This window comes from Hippocampus comes, unplaced genomic scaffold, assembly GCF_001891065.2.
Source record: "Hippocampus comes isolate QL1 unplaced genomic scaffold, H_comes_QL1_v1.1 scaffold136, whole genome shotgun sequence".
Classification (NCBI taxonomy): Eukaryota; Metazoa; Chordata; class Actinopteri; order Syngnathiformes; family Syngnathidae; genus Hippocampus; species Hippocampus comes.
The window spans coordinates 167,920-186,906 of NW_017805840.1; the positions used below are offsets into that span (position 1 = coordinate 167,920).

General features: G+C 44.0%; 1 protein-coding gene across 3 annotated transcripts in view; it reads left to right on the forward strand.

Annotated features, from left to right (window-relative positions):
• Nucleotides 1-18,987, forward strand: part of wdpcp (WD repeat containing planar cell polarity effector) — a 58,866-nt gene that overhangs the window by 27,587 nt on the left and 12,292 nt on the right. For all 3 annotated transcript variants that reach the window (XM_019888104.1, XM_019888105.1, XM_019888106.1), the window contains exons 9-14: nt 300-436; nt 2,531-2,722; nt 8,628-9,237; nt 14,676-14,867; nt 15,116-15,239; nt 16,612-16,675. In XM_019888104.1, the coding sequence (XP_019743663.1) occupies nt 300-436; nt 2,531-2,722; nt 8,628-9,237; nt 14,676-14,867; nt 15,116-15,239; nt 16,612-16,675 (1,319 nt within the window). The remainder of the gene's footprint in view (nt 1-299; nt 437-2,530; nt 2,723-8,627; nt 9,238-14,675; nt 14,868-15,115; nt 15,240-16,611; nt 16,676-18,987) is intronic.

The following is an 18,987-nucleotide window of genomic DNA, read 5'->3' on the forward strand; positions in this document are numbered from 1 at the left end:
AAAAGCCTCGGAGCTAGCTGAGCGGAACGGAAAAGGGCGGAGGAAGTAGAACGCAGGGAGCAGAGAAGTGAGGAGAAGAGGAAGGAAAGCCGGGAATATGAATGGAAACGAAGAAGAATAAGATTGCGTGGCAAATATCGTACTGCGTACGGACAAAAGTATCGGGACACATCAGGCCTCTGAATCGATCAGGAATACCCTAGCTAGCTTAACGCTAATGCATAATGGGAAACACGGTAGAATAGCTAATAAATAAAGCATTAATAATTGGTGTCTTCTTGTCTGTGTTGTTTTGTCAGCGGTGTTGGGCGACAAGCTGTTTGTGCTGTCCTTCCCGAAGCAGAGCGAAGTCTCCGCCATCTACCACAAGAAGATCCAGGACTCCTCACCGAAGACTGGCAGGGACACGGACAAGCTCTCACCCTCCACAATCAAGGTGCAACAGTGCCACGTGTCCAAATTGACAAATGTCATTAGGTAGTTTGGTGATGTAATGCTGCCTCAACCTGTGAAAATGCAGTTTTTATGGTCTCACTTTTGTCATGGCACCCTGGACTTTCGCTAGTAAATAACACTTGCCCTGTGGAAACGCCCTAACTGTCTCCTCCGGCCAACAAAAGCAATACTTGAGTTTGTCTGCTCAGTTAGAAGGAGTAAGCAGTCCCATGTTTTCATGGATTTAGATTTGCATTTTAAATTTGGATTTTAATGAGACAAATAATTCCAAAATTTAATTTAGATTTTGAATTCTAATTACCATTTGTTTTTTTAATTTGATTTGAATATTGATTTGAATTTAAACATTTCCATTATTAAATATAATAGTTAAAATGTAATTGAAATTTTGAATTTGAATGTTATGTGAGTTGAGAATTTTAATTTTTGAATTTGAGTTTCAAGTCTGGACTTTAAATTTTGAAAATTAGGTTTGAACTTACATTTTCAATTAAGATCTGTTTCATGCTCAATTTGAATTCGTTTTGGGATTTGAATTTTCACTGCGTTATTCGACATTTTGTAATGTAATATTTGAATTTGGATTCATCAAGCATTTGCATATTTTTGAGATAACTGTTTTCAATGGCAAATACTCACAGTATGTTTCCTCTAAATGCTATTTGGACTTTCACACCCAAGGCACCCCGCAAAAATCACTTTGCCATAATTTGCTCGTCCTGTTTGCTTTCATTTCTCGGGTTATTTTTCATCTTCCATTATTAATGTGGACTTTTGTTCTTTCGGGCCAATTTTGAGTCAAATGCATATTTTTGGGGGAAGCTCCACACGATAATGAGCTCTCCTGGCACATTTGGTTGTAGGGTAACATCTACATGCACACCCACACATGCATAAACACGTGAAAAAGCCACACTTCGTAATTTAGTGGATGATCTCAAATTGTCTTCACTACCTACACACAGCATACAAAGTATGAGAAGACGTTTTATTGGCATAGTTTGGGTACTAATGCTTGTTCTTAAACACACTACTGTATATAACCTTTGTTTGTACCCGCGAGCCAGGACACACAAAGCTCGCAATGAAAAAAAAAAGGACTGAGTGAGACAATTAGCTTAAAAGAAGTGAACTAAAGCTCATTTGAGTGAATGAACGAAGGACACATGAAAAAGATAAGCACACACACACACACACACACACACACACACACACACACACACACACACAGTGGAGAGAGAGCGGCGGAAAGAAAGGGGGAATAAATTGAATTTTTCAGATCAATGAGAGGTTTCGGGTCAAAGAGAAGAGCAGTCACTTGTGAAATCAGAAGCAGGATGTCAAAAAAGGCATTCCATGAACCCAAATTTGTTTATTACAGAAAATGTTTTGGTGTAGCAGGGTATGATCTGAGGTTCAGTGGTCCATGCGTGCGGGGCTGAATGAGAACGATGGCAGCCCCGTCGATGATAAAGGGAACAAAGTGTTGCCCAAAACTGCAGAATGGAAGATCACTGACAGATTGGGGGGGAAAAGGGAGGGGGGAGGGAATCATTGGGTTAATAATAGCACACTATATCTACCCTGCGCACACACCCTCTCATCTTTTGCTAGATATACAGTATATATATTTATATATTTGCTAGCGGTTGCTGGTCAGCAATAATCAAAAAGCACTTTTCTGCCGGCCCGGATTAGTTTAGCCCTCTCCCTCCTTCCCTCCCTCAACTCCCTTCCAGCTTAGCCCACTGGACCAGGGCACCGTGTGCATCTGGTGTGGAGGGGGGGGTGGGGGGTGTATGTTGCAAGCAATGTGTAACTGTGTGCATTCTAGGGCTGGGCGATTCATCGATTAAAAAAAAAAAAAGTTATTTTTTTATTTTTATTTTTTATAAATAATAAAGTTTACCGAAGCAGTATGTGTTGACAACTTTTTCCGACCCTATTAGCGGCTATTTTTCGAACTAGCGACATTAAGGCCATATAGCACAGCTCTGATCCATGCACACCTTAGCATCATTGTTATTAGCAAATGAAGGACTATGCAAATTATTTTGCTCATGTCCTGTCCCAGGTGACGAGCGTGGAGGTGGCAGGGTGGGCGCATCGTCTCCACCAAGGTGTGGCTCTCAACCAGCTGGAGGATGTGGCGCTCTTGTGGTGGAGGTCCAGTAATCACGACCAGGAGCTGTGGCCCTGGACCCACAAAAACACAGATGCTAACAACTTGGTCCTGCTCAGCTGCTTGCCCTGGGAAGGTCTCAAGGTGACAATTCTTGACACTATGATTCTGTCAGTTAATATATATGTATATATAAGACGGTATTCTTCCTGCCTCATGGTCAGTAATGAAATCCAAAAATTTAAAATCTGAATTCTAATTTTTGCGTCATGAAATGTTAGAATTTATTCACAATTGTCATCACTGGTGGAGTAGCCGTACACCTGACCAGGCCCTTAAGAATAAATAATTCTGACAGATGGAACGACTACACAAACGATTCAGTCTTCTTCTAGAAAACGAAAGAAAAAGCCTACTAGAACAGCTGTACTTCATTTGGGTTGATCAGAAACACTTGAAATGGTGGCAAGTGCCTGCTGACTCCCATCAACACGTGTTAACAGATCGCTTGTGCAACCACATTGTCTCGGTTGTTTTAATTTTACTCCCCCTTAAGAAAAGATTACAAAAAAGTTTGCAACGTACAGATTAAAAGTCACATTCATTGTCGAAAAAGTTTTGAAATGAATTACCATGGTGCCTTTTTTTGTTTTGCTTTTTTTTAAATCACAAAGGAGTGTGTAGATGTTTTAATGTCCACGTTGCGCACGACTAAGAATAGGCATGTGGAATAAATGCTGTCTCTATATCACACATTTCCCAACAAAATGAAGGTGTTACTTCCTCTCAGTGACGTTGATGCTGTTGTCGCCCAGCATCTGTTTATTTCCTTCTTTATTTTTGCGGGTACCCCGAGAGCACACAAACCCGACAGCACCGCTTTGTCGTGCAGACGCGCTTCGCGTGGGTGTCGGGATGTTCGTCATTTGTAGGGTGGCACCTCGTTCGTCGCACCTCCTTGCGTGGCCGCCTTGAATATGCAGAAGCGGCGGCTAAGCCGGCGCTGCGGCGTGAAGCGCGACGCCCACGCGCAGCATCCTCCCGCATGCTCCCGGCCTCTGGCGAGACTCCTCCCTATCAGCCAGTTGGCCCCGCGCCCTCTGAAAAAACATGAAAGATCCCAAATTACCGACGAGGGCCTTAACTCCACGTCGCACACTCTTAAATATTCACCTCATGGAGGCGAGAGCGAGGACGAGCGTGACGAATCAACACATGAATATTGAAATCATCAAAAGCAGATGCTGCGAGTCGTTTTTTTCTTCTTGTTTTTTTTTAAATAGCGTTTATCACACTCCTTCACCTCTCCGCTGTATATCCCCACCCCTCCTTCCTTTTCAGAACACGGCGGCGCTCTTCTGCGTCTAATGAAAGCATTTGTTGCCAGCTTTTTTTTTTTTTCAGATGCGCGGCGTGAAATGGAGCGAGCAGTTCACGGCGGTGACTTGAATCGCTCCCAGCTCGTGTATATGTTTCCCTTTTGTCCGCCGCGCTATCTGCCGCGCTAAACCCATTTTCTCGCCAGTCTCTCGCCGTTTGTAAAAAGTCTGATTTCCACTTCTATGTGGTCTTTATTCGTCTTCCATCTCGCCTTTCTGTGAAACACACATATACAGTACACACAGTGGCATGCGAAGTTCATCATTTTTATGAGGGCCCCACTCATATTTGGTGGAGCAAAATTCCGATTCATTGCCAGTTAATTAAAAAATACAATGGATAGAAGAATAAAATAACTGTACACAATCGAGATTTGAATCACAGGCAGAACAACTGATGATTGTGTACTACTAGTGCCACTACAGAGTTTTACTAGTTAACATTTAGTGCGTCACGAAAGCTGTTGGAGCATTTATTTCATATCGTAAATATCCTCCTTCAGGTTCACTTTTTGCCCTCGCGAGTAGAACAACTTTGGCATGCTAGTAGGGCAACCTCGTTACTCGTGAGGCAAACCTGTGCACTAGCTGACTGCTGTGTGTTATTATAGCAGTACTAGTACAGTGGTACCTCTACTTACGAACGTCTCTTCATACGAAATTTTCAAGTTACGAAACGTCTCAATAGGAAAATATTGCCTCTTGTTACGAGAGAAATTTCAAGACACGAAAGATAAAAATGCAGTGTGGCCTGCTACTCGCAGCTCTGAGTTTCCAGAACGCAACATACTTATAACTGCTCTACCATTGGCTATTACCTACCATCTTCCTGGGATCCCGTTGGCTAAGGGGGACCTCTACCGGATGTGTCTGAGTGTAGATAGATAGATAGGTGTCTAGGCAGCATTCTCGTCATTCGCCCCTCGGGCCATGAGGCGCTCCGATAGTTTTACGTAAATGTGAATCACCCAGAAAAAGTGTTCACCAGTCGGGCGATCGCTCATTTTTGAAGGATTGTTAAAAGCCGAAATAAAACCCGAACGTCCTTGGATCAGTTCTTTACAAAACGCCAGGCGAAAACCTCTTCTGAGATAGAACTTGGACTAAAGAGGGCAAAAAACGATGAGGACGCAGTTAAGTTAAATAACCATCATTTTTATTCTTTATTCTTTGTTTTTTACATTATGCACAACTCTCTGTTATTGTGCAATAATCTAATTGTAACGTGTCTTTGTTACATATTTTGATGTAATTTAATGCTTTAGGGAACATTTATGTCTGAATTTTGGAGTGGCCTGGAACGAATTAAGGCATTTACATGGAAAATGTGTCTCTACTTACAAAATTTTCTAGTTAAGAAATTTCTTCCAGAACCAATTAATTTTGTAAGTAGAGGTACCACTATATGTGACATTGTAAAGATCTACTCGTTATTATCTAGTGCTTCACTAGTAGGACTAGTAGCACGCTGATGTCAACGAGTTCAGTTTTGCCTCACTCATATCAAACAGTTGTCCAACTAGTAAGCCTGAATTGTCCTCCTGTAGTTGTGTGCAGAATATTATGTCGTGGAAGTAGTGGAAAAATAAATTTTACAGAGAGAATACTAGTCCATGAACCCCAAACCTGGATATCAACGACATGGAATACATGTGCCAACAATTTTTCTTAAGCAGCTATTCATATTTTCAATGATTCATTCTTTCTCAGCAGCAACCCTACCGAGACACACACACATGGTGCATTATTCCCAATGAAATATAAACAGCAGATGAATGTTTTCTTCCCGACACACGCGTTTATGTACTTTTTAACATTTTTTCCCCCCACCACTCGTTATCTGTCGCCAAACACTGTGCCTGCACTTGTTTGATCTCTATTTACCGTTTTTAATTACTATTTACTTTGGCGCTGCGCTGCGCCGCAACAAGAAACACCCTGAAAAAGACGATCCACCTTAAACCAAAACGATTCATTTGCACCGAGCAGGACTGGGGGGGCGGGGGGGCTATTTTCAATTTCTCCAACATTGAAAGAACATTTTGACGATACTGTACATGTTGAAATGTATATAGTAGTCGTTAGTGGCGACATAGCTTGTAGACTATTTGTCACCGTTTCACCATTTGACCCCAAAATTCAGATATTAAAAGGTGCCCCAGTGCACCTTCGTAAGACTTCCCATTCCCAATCCCCCCGCCCTCAGCAGCACCCCCCCTCCCACTTCCCTTCCCTGCCCATCCCATCATCCCTCGACTCTCCTCCAAGTGCCTCCATCTCCGCAGCTCGTCTCTCTTCGTCTTTCTCTGCTCCGTGAGCTGGAAAATTGGCTTCAAAAGGCCACTGCTGTGAACAAGGGCCAGCCACACAGTTGGGCCCGTCCGCTTTATCTTTCACGCCACGGAGGGGGGGGTTCGAGGGGTGGGGGGGGGGGGGGACGTGCCAGCCAGCGAGAGAGGAAGAGCGAGGGAGAATGGGAAAGAATAGTTTTGAGCAGTCACTGAAACCAATAAGCAGGCGAAAGCTACTTAGCGGGGTCCTCGCTGTCCTGTCTACCTCTGGTTTTTGCCTGTCCATTCTGCATCTCTGTCTTCGCCCTGCTTCCTGCCTCTCCGCGTCCGTTGCCACTTTGTCGTCGCACTTCCTCGCTCTCAGGTGCTCACCGGCGCGCTTGGCCTCGTTCAGCCTCGGAGCCGGCCGATGCGAAGCCTTTTGAAACCTTAAGACAGCTTTGAAACACGAAAGCAGGCTTGAAAGCCCAATTTCAAACACTAGCATTGGTTTCAAATCCTAATCTGAAACCCTAATTTCGGTGTGAAACCCGAATCTTGGATTCAAACCCTAATTTCCTAATTTAAAACACACCCTTCTTTTGAGACCCTAAACCAGGCTAAATCTCCACGTTTTAAAACTTAACCCTTCTTAAAAACCCTAACCTTGTCTCGCAGCCCTAATTTGAAGCCCCAAATTTGGGGGCTTGAACCCCTAAATTTAAAGTCCAACCCAACCCTGAAATCCTTACCCTTGTTTAAGATTCAACTTTTCGTGAAACCCTACTTTGAGATTTGCACCCATGTTTGAAACCCTAACATTTGCTTAAAACCCTAACTTGAACCCCAACCTTGATTCCAGGCCTTAATTTGGAACCCTAACATTGTCTGAATACGCTAAGCCTGTTTTGAAACTGCAAACCTGGCCTGAAACATCATCTTGGATTCAAACCTGAAACTTCACTTCAACCTCTAATTTGACACCCAACCTTTTTTCGAAACCCACTTCTGTCTTGAATCACTAATGAAACTATTGCCTTTGCTTGAAACCCTAGATCTAACATCCATCTGTCCATCCTCTGACCTACTTATCCTCATACAGTATTGACATAATTAAATACAATTAAAAAGAATGAACCATCAGTGATCATAGTGATTTGTTCTATTCAGGGGATAAAGAATATATGACCGAGTACTGTTATATTGTCTGTCTACATGTTGTTGCCACACCCTTTGTGATCAATCTGTTGCTTAAAGGCTCAAAGCACTGTAACATAGATGCTAATTTTGTTAGCGTTAAGCTAGTGGGCTGAAAGGCAAAGCTTTGTGGTTCAAATACAAGGTGTCATTCTCTTCCCACTGTATTTTTGTTTCGGCCAAGGATTTCTCGGTGATTCCACCCCATCTTCACACCGCAGGAAGCAGCAAGAGCCTGCTCTGGGGTGGATTATCGAGAGCAGAAAAATAATATTCACGAAAAGGAGGACAGTAGTCGCCATGCCATCGATCAATCCATGTGCAGGCAAAATCAAGGCCCTTCTTCTCCCTAAATCCCTTTTCGGCGCTGTGTGCCAAATGGGAAAACAAAAAAATGTGACACCGGGCAGCTTTTGTGTGATGCGATCAGTCTTTCACTCCACACGGCAAAATGAAAGGTCGTGGTTTAGCCAAAGCTGCCGTGCTGAGCGCGGGTCTCCGACGGAAGCTTTGTGGCCGTGCTTAAATCTCCCCAGAAAAGACGAAGACGTGTCCCGAGAAGCTCGGCCGAGTGACTGCGCAACTGTTGAGCCGCTCACCCGGCAGCTGATTGTGATCCAGGTGCCTCATGTGCAATCGTCAACTCTTTAGAATTGGATCATATTGCGCAAGGCTTGTTGTTTGTGGTCCCTCCTCGGCCCGCCGAGGATGTTTGAGGATGATGTTTATTTATCGCCCGCGCTCGGGGAGAAGCTGCGCTTGTTTAACCTTGAGTTTAAAATGAAGAGCTTATCATTGGCGTCCTTGATTGACAGACTGGTGTTTACCAGCATGACGCTTGCCCCTGTCCCAACGAGGCTTCAGGGTTCTGTTTTTGCTGGGTGGAGTTTGAAACACAGAAACCCTCATTTGAATTCCTACATTGGCCTCAAACCTTAACTTGAAAACGTAATGTAATGTAATCTTGAAACCCTAACATTTGCTTTAAACACCAACGTGAAGGCCTCAGACTTGTTTGCGCTCATCTCAAGATCAAAACCCGAAAACTGAACCTTAACATTGGCTGCCTGGAAACCTTCACCCTGGCTTGAAACCCTCGCCCACACTTAAAACCCTAACATCAGCTTCAAATCTAAAATTTGAAACCCTAATTTGAAACGCGAAACCCTGACATTGTCTTCTATTTCCGCAATTTCTGTTCAGGTCCTAAGCTCAACGCAAACAGAAGGTGATTTTCTGCTTTGCGCCTTCAGCCATTTTCAGCCCTACCAGCTGCTGACCGTGGAAGCGCCCGCAGGACCCCAAGCGTCCAGAGAGTCGTCCTGGGCTAAAGCCTGCATGTACGAGTCCACCAAAGGACGCCTGCACCGCCTCTCCGCCACCCGCATCCCGCTGCCCTCCCCCCCTGTCTCCTGCTCACAACACCCCAGCGAAAGCGCGCTCCTCCTGGGCCTCAGCGACTTGTCCCTGGTGCTTTACGACCAGCGTCGGGGGATCTCCCTGCGGACCTCCTGCCCTGCGCCCCCTACCCTCCTGGCCTGGCATCCGGCTGGAGCCTTGGCGGTGGCGGCGGGAGCGGCCGAAGAGGGCGAATTGATGTTCTTGGATCTGGGCCTGGCACCCGTCAAGGTGGCGTTGGTGGCCGAGGAGGTGACCCCCGCCGCCACGCTCAGACTGGCCAGGCACCTGCGCTGCCCGGGAGCCCTACGGGGACTACAGTGGGCTGCGGGTCCAGAAGAAGGCGCCGAAGAGGCGGATACGATGATGCTGGTCTTCCACGGGGGACTACTCGCAGCTTTGAGATTACAACTGGGTATGTAGCAGAGATGACACCACTCTCAATAGCTTGAAACCCTGAACAATGCCCGAAACCTTAATTTTGAACCTAAACCCAACCTTAACCTGAACCCAGTGTTTGGGTTTGAATCCTGATTTGGCACCCAAACTTGCCTCACCTAATTCCCATTCCCAGTATTTTGCTTGCTGTTCTTCCATCACTGTTGCTGCTCCAGACCCACTTTATCTGTGTGCAGGCAGAGGGCGGCTGGCTCAGTGTGGGTGGGCGGGTGGAGAGATGTGGTTGTGGAGGTTTGCGCCAGTGAGCTTCTTTCCTCTTATGGATAGAAAAAAAAATAATAACAATTAAAAAAAAAAACATAACTTGGAGCTGAGCCAAGTCTTTCTTCACTTTGTCATGTAGCGAGCCTTGTCAAAGGAGTCAATACAGAAAAGTGCGCACAAATAAATGACTTTCATTTGTGTGTGTGTGTGCGTGTGCATGAGTGCGTGCACGTAAGTGTGTGTGTGTGGTGGCGGCGGCGGGGGGATTATCACGGAGAAAAAGCCGTGCAGTCGCTTCCCTCATCAAAACGTTGGCACACGATCAGAGGAGGCGACGCCATTGTTGGAGGACACCCTCCCCATTTCCATGCATGCAAACGCATCGTCTTCTACCTACACACACGCACGCATGCATGCACATACGCGCTTGCTCTCTCTTTCACAGTCTCGCACAATCACGCGCGCACACACAACACACACACACACACACACCCGCACCCACCCATAGGCACAATTTCATAAACTCACACTCTTACACGTTCATTTGCAGTCACTTTCAAACTCCCTGACACACTTCTCGTACTCGTACACACACACTTTCACCACTCTCTTTCACTCTCACACAATATACTTTTCCTCACTCACACATACTCTTAGGCACGCACATCCCCAGTGTCTCTCACACACTTCAGTTTTACATTTTCACACACTTTCTCTTAACTGTCTCTTAACTTTTTTATGCAAACCCACACCAATCTCTCATTTGCATTCTCTCTCTCGCACACACACATGCACTTTCTCACACAATCAACACACTCATTCTTTCTCACATTGTTATACTTTCACACACCGTCTTACCCTCATTCATATATGTAATCCCATATTCACTCTTTCCCTTTCACACAGACACTTTATAAGACTCTCACGCACACTCACGCGCTCTTGCTGCTCTCTCACACCAGCACACCAACAGTCACACACTTTTTTTACTCCTTTCTAGGCACCGACATTCTGTTTGATATCTCTCTCTACGTGCCACACCCTCTCATGCTCTTGCTTTCACTTTGTCTCATCCATTCTCTTGCACTCTCTCATGTACATTTTCACACTTTTACTCTTACTCACACATACTCTCTCTCACACACACGCAAACACATACCCTTCCACACACGCTTTCTCTTTGTCTGTGTCTTGCTCACACACACTCACAAAAAGTTGCAGTCACATGGTCTTCGCAAAGTCACAATTAAAGAGTGCACCTGACACTCTTAGTGCGTGTGTGTTGCGAACACATTTTGATTGGCAAACTTTATCAAGGCCCCCGAGGGAGAGCGCAGCCACCGCGAACAATTTATCGGAAAACTGTACCCCACAACGCACCTGGAGGGGAAGGAGGGCTGGTGTGCGTTTGCCCACCCCGGGCGATTATTGAATGACCTCTGAGAGCAAGACTCCCGCTCACCTTGGCGTCCGTCCACAAATTAACTGGAGGATGCAGTGGAGCTATCGGGACCACCCGCAGCCGAGGAGGAAGAAGACCCTTAACAACACTTTTGTCTTGTCTGTTAAGATTGTCCTAAACCACCTTTTTGGGCTTCGAATTGGGGTTTCAAATTCGGGTTACAGACACACATTAGGTTTTCAAACAAGCATTCTGGTTTCTGTTAGGGTTTGAAGCCAGCATTTGAGTTTCAAATTGGGGCTTGAAATAGTGTTAGGGCTTCAAGTTAAGGTAGGGTTTCAAGTAACTAGGAATAGGAAGTGGATGATCCAACTTTGCCAACCCAGACTTGAAACCGTAACCTTGAAACCCTAATTTAAAACCCTTAGCCATGTTTGTCACCCTAGCTCTGACCTCAAACCCTAAGGGGAAACCCTATCCTTGTTGAAGCACCATCGCTTGCTTGAAACCCTAATTCTTGTTTTGAACCCTAAACCTGGGTTCATATCCCAATTTTAAGATGAAACAAAATTGAAACCTTAACCCTTGTTAACCTGAATTTCAAACTCTGACCTTGGCATTAGGCTAGTGTCGTATCATGTGCGCGCGCGCGCACACACACACACACACACTGCAGCAGATGTATTTACACACATTAGCATACTCTGTAGGGGATTTGGGGCTTGTTAATTGCTAGCTTGTCATTTTAATTGCCTCATCTCTCCCTCACACGCGCATACACACGCACACACAAATAAATAATCACACAGACACCTTCATCCATTAATTTGTCACTCAAATGATTGCAGAGGAACATTTTCAGGCTCATCCAATCAAAGCTTCATTTTTTTAACGTGTGTGTAAGCATGAATGTGAAGCACCCCCAACCACTCTCACACAATATACTTTTCCTCACTCACACATACTCTTAGGCACGCACATCCCCAGTGTCTCTCACACACTTCAGTTTTACATTTTCACACACTTTCTCTTAACTGTCTCTTAACTTTTTTATGCAAACCCACACCAATCTCTCATTTGCATTCTCTCTCTCGCACACACACATGCACTTTCTCACACAATCAACACACTCATTCTTTCTCACATTGTTATACTTTCACACACCGTCTTACCCTCATTCATATATGTAATCCCATATTCACTCTTTCCCTTTCACACAGACACTTTATAAGACTCTCACGCACACTCACGCGCTCTTGCTGCTCTCTCACACCAGCACACCAACAGTCACACACTTTTTTTACTCCTTTCTAGGCACCGACATTCTGTTTGATATCTCTCTCTACGTGCCACACCCTCTCATGCTCTTGCTTTCACTTTGTCTCATCCATTCTCTTGCACTCTCTCATGTACATTTTCACACTTTTACTCTTACTCACACATACTCTCTCTCACACACACGCAAACACATACCCTTCCACACACGCTTTCTCTTTGTCTGTGTCTTGCTCACACACACTCACAAAAAGTTGCAGTCACATGGTCTTCGCAAAGTCACAATTAAAGAGTGCACCTGACACTCTTAGTGCGTGTGTGTTGCGAACACATTTTGATTGGCAAACTTTATCAAGGCCCCCGAGGGAGAGCGCAGCCACCGCGAACAATTTATCGGAAAACTGTACCCCACAACGCACCTGGAGGGGAAGGAGGGCTGGTGTGCGTTTGCCCACCCCGGGCGATTATTGAATGACCTCTGAGAGCAAGACTCCCGCTCACCTTGGCGTCCGTCCACAAATTAACTGGAGGATGCAGTGGAGCTATCGGGACCACCCGCAGCCGAGGAGGAAGAAGACCCTTAACAACACTTTTGTCTTGTCTGTTAAGATTGTCCTAAACCACCTTTTTGGGCTTCGAATTGGGGTTTCAAATTCGGGTTACAGACACACATTAGGTTTTCAAACAAGCATTCTGGTTTCTGTTAGGGTTTGAAGCCAGCATTTGAGTTTCAAATTGGGGCTTGAAATAGTGTTAGGGCTTCAAGTTAAGGTAGGGTTTCAAGTAACTAGGAATAGGAAGTGGATGATCCAACTTTGCCAACCCAGACTTGAAACCGTAACCTTGAAACCCTAATTTAAAACCCTTAGCCATGTTTGTCACCCTAGCTCTGACCTCAAACCCTAAGGGGAAACCCTATCCTTGTTGAAGCACCATCGCTTGCTTGAAACCCTAATTCTTGTTTTGAACCCTAAACCTGGGTTCATATCCCAATTTTAAGATGAAACAAAATTGAAACCTTAACCCTTGTTAACCTGAATTTCAAACTCTGACCTTGGCATTAGGCTAGTGTCGTATCATGTGCGCGCGCGCGCACACACACACACACACTGCAGCAGATGTATTTACACACATTAGCATACTCTGTAGGGGATTTGGGGCTTGTTAATTGCTAGCTTGTCATTTTAATTGCCTCATCTCTCCCTCACACGCGCATACACACGCACACACAAATAAATAATCACACAGACACCTTCATCCATTAATTTGTCACTCAAATGATTGCAGAGGAACATTTTCAGGCTCATCCAATCAAAGCTTCATTTTTTTAACGTGTGTGTAAGCATGAATGTGAAGCACCCCCAACACTAACCCTCCACCCTCACTCCTAAAATACATCTAATCGGGTCAAAATGGATCATAATCAGCCTTGGCCATTCATCTAATGTTTGCATTTACACACGTGCACACATACACACACACACACACACACACACACACACACACACACACTGGTGCTGGCGGCTAGGTTGCCAGAGCTCATTGTTTCATTATTCTGTAGCCTTCTAATCTGCTCACACACACACACACACACACACACACACACACGTATGCGCACACACAACAAAATCAAAAGCGCAATCAAGCACCTCTGGTCAAAAGATCTTAAAACCTAACTACCGTACATATTAAAAGTTTGTTACCTTCAGCAATGGAAACTTGAAGTGAAATTTCAGTTGATTTCAGGCTTCTGCCTAATCAAACCTAAACCTAGTTTTCAAATCCAAACTCTGACTTGAAATCATAGCACAAATTTGAAACCCTAACCTATGCTTGAAGCTCTAATAAAAAACCCAACTCCCGGCCATAGAACACTGTTTTGAAACCCAAATATTGGCTTCAAAAGCTAATGTGATACCATTTGAAATCCCAGCCCTAATTTGAAACTGTACCTCATGTATGAAACCCTTATTTGGAACCCTAACCTTGGCTTTACAACCAAATTTGGAAATCTAGCAATCATATTTCATCACATCACGTGCATGTAATAAACTCGTTTGATGGGTCAAATTAACCTTTTTTTTCTAATTATTTTTTTTCTCTTTTCTTGTTCAACTTGTTTGATATTTTCAATTAAGGGCAGCACAGTAGTCGACTGGTTCGCACGTCGGCCTCACGGTGCAGAGGTGTAGGGTTCGATTTCTAGGCCTCGGCCTTCCTGTGTGGCGTTTGCATGTTCTTCCCGTACCTTTGCGGGTTTTCTCTGGGTACTCGGGTTTCCTCCCACATTCTAAAAATATGCATGGTAGGCCAATTGAACACTAAATTGTCACTCAGTGTGACTGTGAGTGTGAATGGCTATGTGTGCGCTGCGATTGGCTGGCAACCAGTTCAGGGTGCCCTTCGGATGGATTTTCAATTCACATTTTTTTTCAATGTATTTTCAATCATTAAACCAACTCGTTCGATCCAACAGCAAGCATAACATGAGTGCTAATCTGAATGTATGACAGGGGGCCTCATGAGCGGGTTCCGACTGGGCCCGGTGCAGCTCCTCCAGCAGCGTCTGCACGCCGGTCAGGTGCAGGAGGCTGTGAGCGTGTTGGAAGCCATGGACTGGGGCGGCGCGGCCGACGAGTGCTGGCAAGGCCTGAGCGCCATCGCAAACCACCTGCTGAGACTGCCTTTGGACGCCCGCACCGAAGGTGGGCTCCATCTCTGGCTTTTATAAACTTTATACATAAATTGATCAGATACATTTTTTTTGTCATATGTTTATTAAGGAAAATAGCACTTGATAATACTTTGTAAAAACATAAAAGTATAATTAAACTTAAAAACGTTCATGTCTTTCTGTGACTCTTCCAGTCTCTCTGGTGCAAACTGTCGGAAGAGTCACTTAAAGCATACTCTTTGGGAGTGGTGTATATTGTTTGTTTATTTCTGCATACAGAGCAACTAGAAGCCACGTTGGCAACATTTTACAGCCCGCCCGCTCCTCTTCCCGAAAACGTCACTGCAGACTACAAGGAGTCAGTGCACAAATATGCCAGGCGCTTCTTCCACCACCTTCTCAGGTAAAACAGCTTGTTCAGGTTTTGGAACACACAGCGAAGACGAGAACATTCTAGGAATTAAAATCGTCATCATTTTGCATCAGTTGTTTTGAAGGGCTTTAAATTGTACAAAAATGGCTGAATTTGATTACGTTGCTTTTTAACCATGACAGAGGTTTTTTTTTTTTTTGACTCACTTTTGGAGATGGATTATATACTTTTTGTGCAAAGTATTACATTAATTCACTGGAGTTTTTTTTGTTTTTGATTTGCGGCACATTGAACAAAAATCTGTTACTTCTTTCGTTTGAAAAAGTCACATTTGGAAATGCATCATTTTTTAAAATTAATATTTTCCTTTTTCCAAAACACACATTCATTCCAACACCATTAATCACCCCATGTATTTCCAAATATGTTACTTTCTATTTTTCTAATTTTAAAAAAAAAAAACAAAAAACTGTAATTCCAAGTTTTGTCACCGGAAGAAATGTTTATATGTATTTCAGAATTGTTTTACTTTTTTAGATATACATACTTTTGTAACTCAAAATGTTTTGCTTTGTTTTTTTTTTTCTTTCAAAAATGGAAATATTTATTTTGGCTCTTTTTCTGCATATTTTGTGGGGGGATTTATTGAAAAAAATCAATAAATAAATGGTGGTTATAGATTTAACATTTAAAAACTAAATTCATTCATTTTCCAAAATTATACGTCAACGTTGTTGGATCCCCCCGTGCTTGTACTGTTGTGACATAGAAAAACATTGTAAGTCGTCTTTCAAGTAACAACATCACTACTCGGGGCTGCAGGATTGTAAAGAGCTGCAAGAAGTATGGTCCAAAAAAAATCATTCCGTCAGAAAATGACTCCCATTTCAGAGGCGTTTCAAGTCGCCCCATCCTGCCGCTGATACGCATTTCAAACATCGTGCACCCGTTTGCGCCGTCCTTTCAAGCTGGCATCTGTCGGCGTTCCTTTGACTGAAATGGACGCTGTTGTTCACGCCCGCCGCGAGCATCTCCCCCTCCTCCCTCTCTTCCTGGTTGGCATCGCTCCCTTCTCCTCTCTTATCGCCCACCTGCATTCTTTCTCACTCCGTCGACATCAAATGAACGAGGACACACACACACACACACACACACACACACACACACACACACACACACACACACACACACACACACACGCACACACACACACCAAGCATGGCTTCCCTTGTTTGGTTTGTTCCAGAGTTGGCTCTTAACTATAGGAAGCAAGTTTAGCTGTTTGGTAGCCTGCTCTCGATATGTTTCAAAAGCTCCTTCAATGTCCTACAGTCTCTAAATGTTTTTTTTTTTTTGGACTGATGTTTTACATTTGATTGTCTTTTTTTCTATTATTTTTCAGATATGAGCGCTTTGAGAAAGCCTTCCTGCTTGCCGTTGATTTGCAAGCTAAAGATCTTTTCATGGTGAGCCGCAGTCATTTTCATGTGTGTTATTATGACATGTTAGCCAACAAGGTATATTTTTCCCCAGTGATACAAGGATAGTCATTGTTTTTTAAATTCATAAATGGCAAAGAACTCTATCTACAGCTGGGGACTGACTGCGCTGTACCTTTCATTGGGCAGCTAGCTGTTAGCAGATAATCAGCCATTAGCTTCCACTACTGACAATAGCGGTCCTTTTTCTGCATCATCTTGTGTTTTGACCATTTAATGTTTAGGTTTAAATTTCCAAGTGTGGGACAAATAAAGGCTATCTTAAATTTGATGGATTTTTTTGGGGGGGGTAATATGACCCCCCCCCCCCAAAATAAATACATAAATAAAAAGGCCTCTTGCCATAAGTAGGCACAATTTCCGGAAACCTGTTAATTATGACCCCCCAAAAATCTTGTGAATGGCAGCAGCTGCCCGCATAAAATGATCCACTGCAGATCGGTGACACAATAACGAGAGTTAATGACGCCTTTTGGACGTGTTCCCTCTCAGTCTGCCGCGCACTCATCTTCTCACTTGTGAAGCAGCAAACACAAAATGGCCTACAATAAAGGTGCACCGCCACCTGAGTTTCACATGAAGTTCAAGAGGCTCCGCTGGCATTGTGCGAACTCGCTTTCTTTCGGCGCTCCATTTAAGTTCGCGGCCTCCTTTCTCTCCATTTGCATTTGACTTGTAACCCATTCAAGTGTCGGGGGAGCAGGTGTGACGGACGCCTTTTCAGTGGTCCTGGGCTCACTCTCTTTCTTCCACTCTATGGTGAAATGCTCCTCCATGCAGCGGACCCCATCCCTTTTTTTTTTTTTAGCCGTCCAGGGCCCCTCGCTTTTGCTCTGTCTGAAACACTAATATGCAGCCCCGAGTTGCGGTGAAAAGGTGGAGCCTAGGCTGTGGACCTTGAAAGGGTGAAGTGAAGGGGCGTGTTGCGGAAGTAAAGAGGAAAGGAGGCGGGGGTGGGGGTGTGGGTTGATCGTCCCGCTATAAAGGTAGTCAGAAATGTAGGCTTTCTTAGATGGCAAAGATGTTTTGTAAACAACTCATAGTGCAAGATATACATACATTGGTACCTTGAGATTAAAATGAAAAGAAATGATGTTGATTTTCAGGGAATGAATTAATAAGTGCCTATAGTGTATTTTTTTAATAAAGATAAATAACATTCCATACTACGAATAATTAAAATAGTTTTCAGACTGCATCAATTCAATGGCCATTTTGCTGCTCTTTATGGTCTGCCTGCCATGGCCACCAAAACAGACAGATGGATGCACTATTCATTGAATCTCAGCTCCTCTTGGATCATCAATACGGCACAAATATTAGTTGTTCTTAGCAGAGAATAAAGTATATATATAACTGTGAGTACTGTTATAAAGTTCTGTCATCATGTGTTGCTACAGCGGTAGTTCAATCCGTTACTTAAAGGCACCACAACAAGAATACTATTTAGTATTACTAATAAATTAGCGGATTGAAAGGTTGAGCTTTGTGGGTGTTTTAAATACAGAAAGATAGTTTTATTTTTAGTTTGATAGTAAACCTAAATTGGGGGTGGCAAGAAGTAGCTTGAAGTTTTTTTTTTTTTGTCACTATTTCACAAGTGCTTCTTATTGTGAATTTAATCTCAGTTCACTGCCCACATCAATTTTTTTTTTTTATTAATTACATTTAAAAAGTCAGGCTTTCCCATAGTTCAAGCTATTATAACCTTACTTTTATAAAATTCTGCTCTTATTCTGAACATTGGTGATGGAGCTTCTCATGGCTGAGCGGCGTTAACCTCAATGGAAAGGGTCTTAAAAAGGTTCGCATTTTAGCCATTAACATTGTTTTCTTTTGTCTCAGTGATCAAGCGAGCAGCAAAAGTCAACACTGACATTTCACCCTTCGCTCTAATTAGGCTGTTATGTTGCTTTAACCTGCCGCTTGTCCGACGCTGCTGGGCTGGGCTGTTTTTTTGAGGGGGGTGCGGTTAATGAGGGTGCACCCCCCACCCCCCCACAAACCACCCCATCCTCACCCAACTCTTTCCGACTTCTAACTTGCCTGCACAACTCAATAACGCATGGTTGACTGGCTAAAATGCACACACACTCCACGCAGATGACCCAGCATGATACTCACCCCCCCTGCACCCACCGCCACCCCTCCCCGGGCACTATTGTTAACCGCTAACAATGGAGCTCCAAAAGAAGAAAGCTTTTGTTCAAGTGAAACACTTTAGTGTCGGCCCAAATTGAAGGGGAGGACGCAAAAGGTGGGGTCAGGAGTGTGTATGT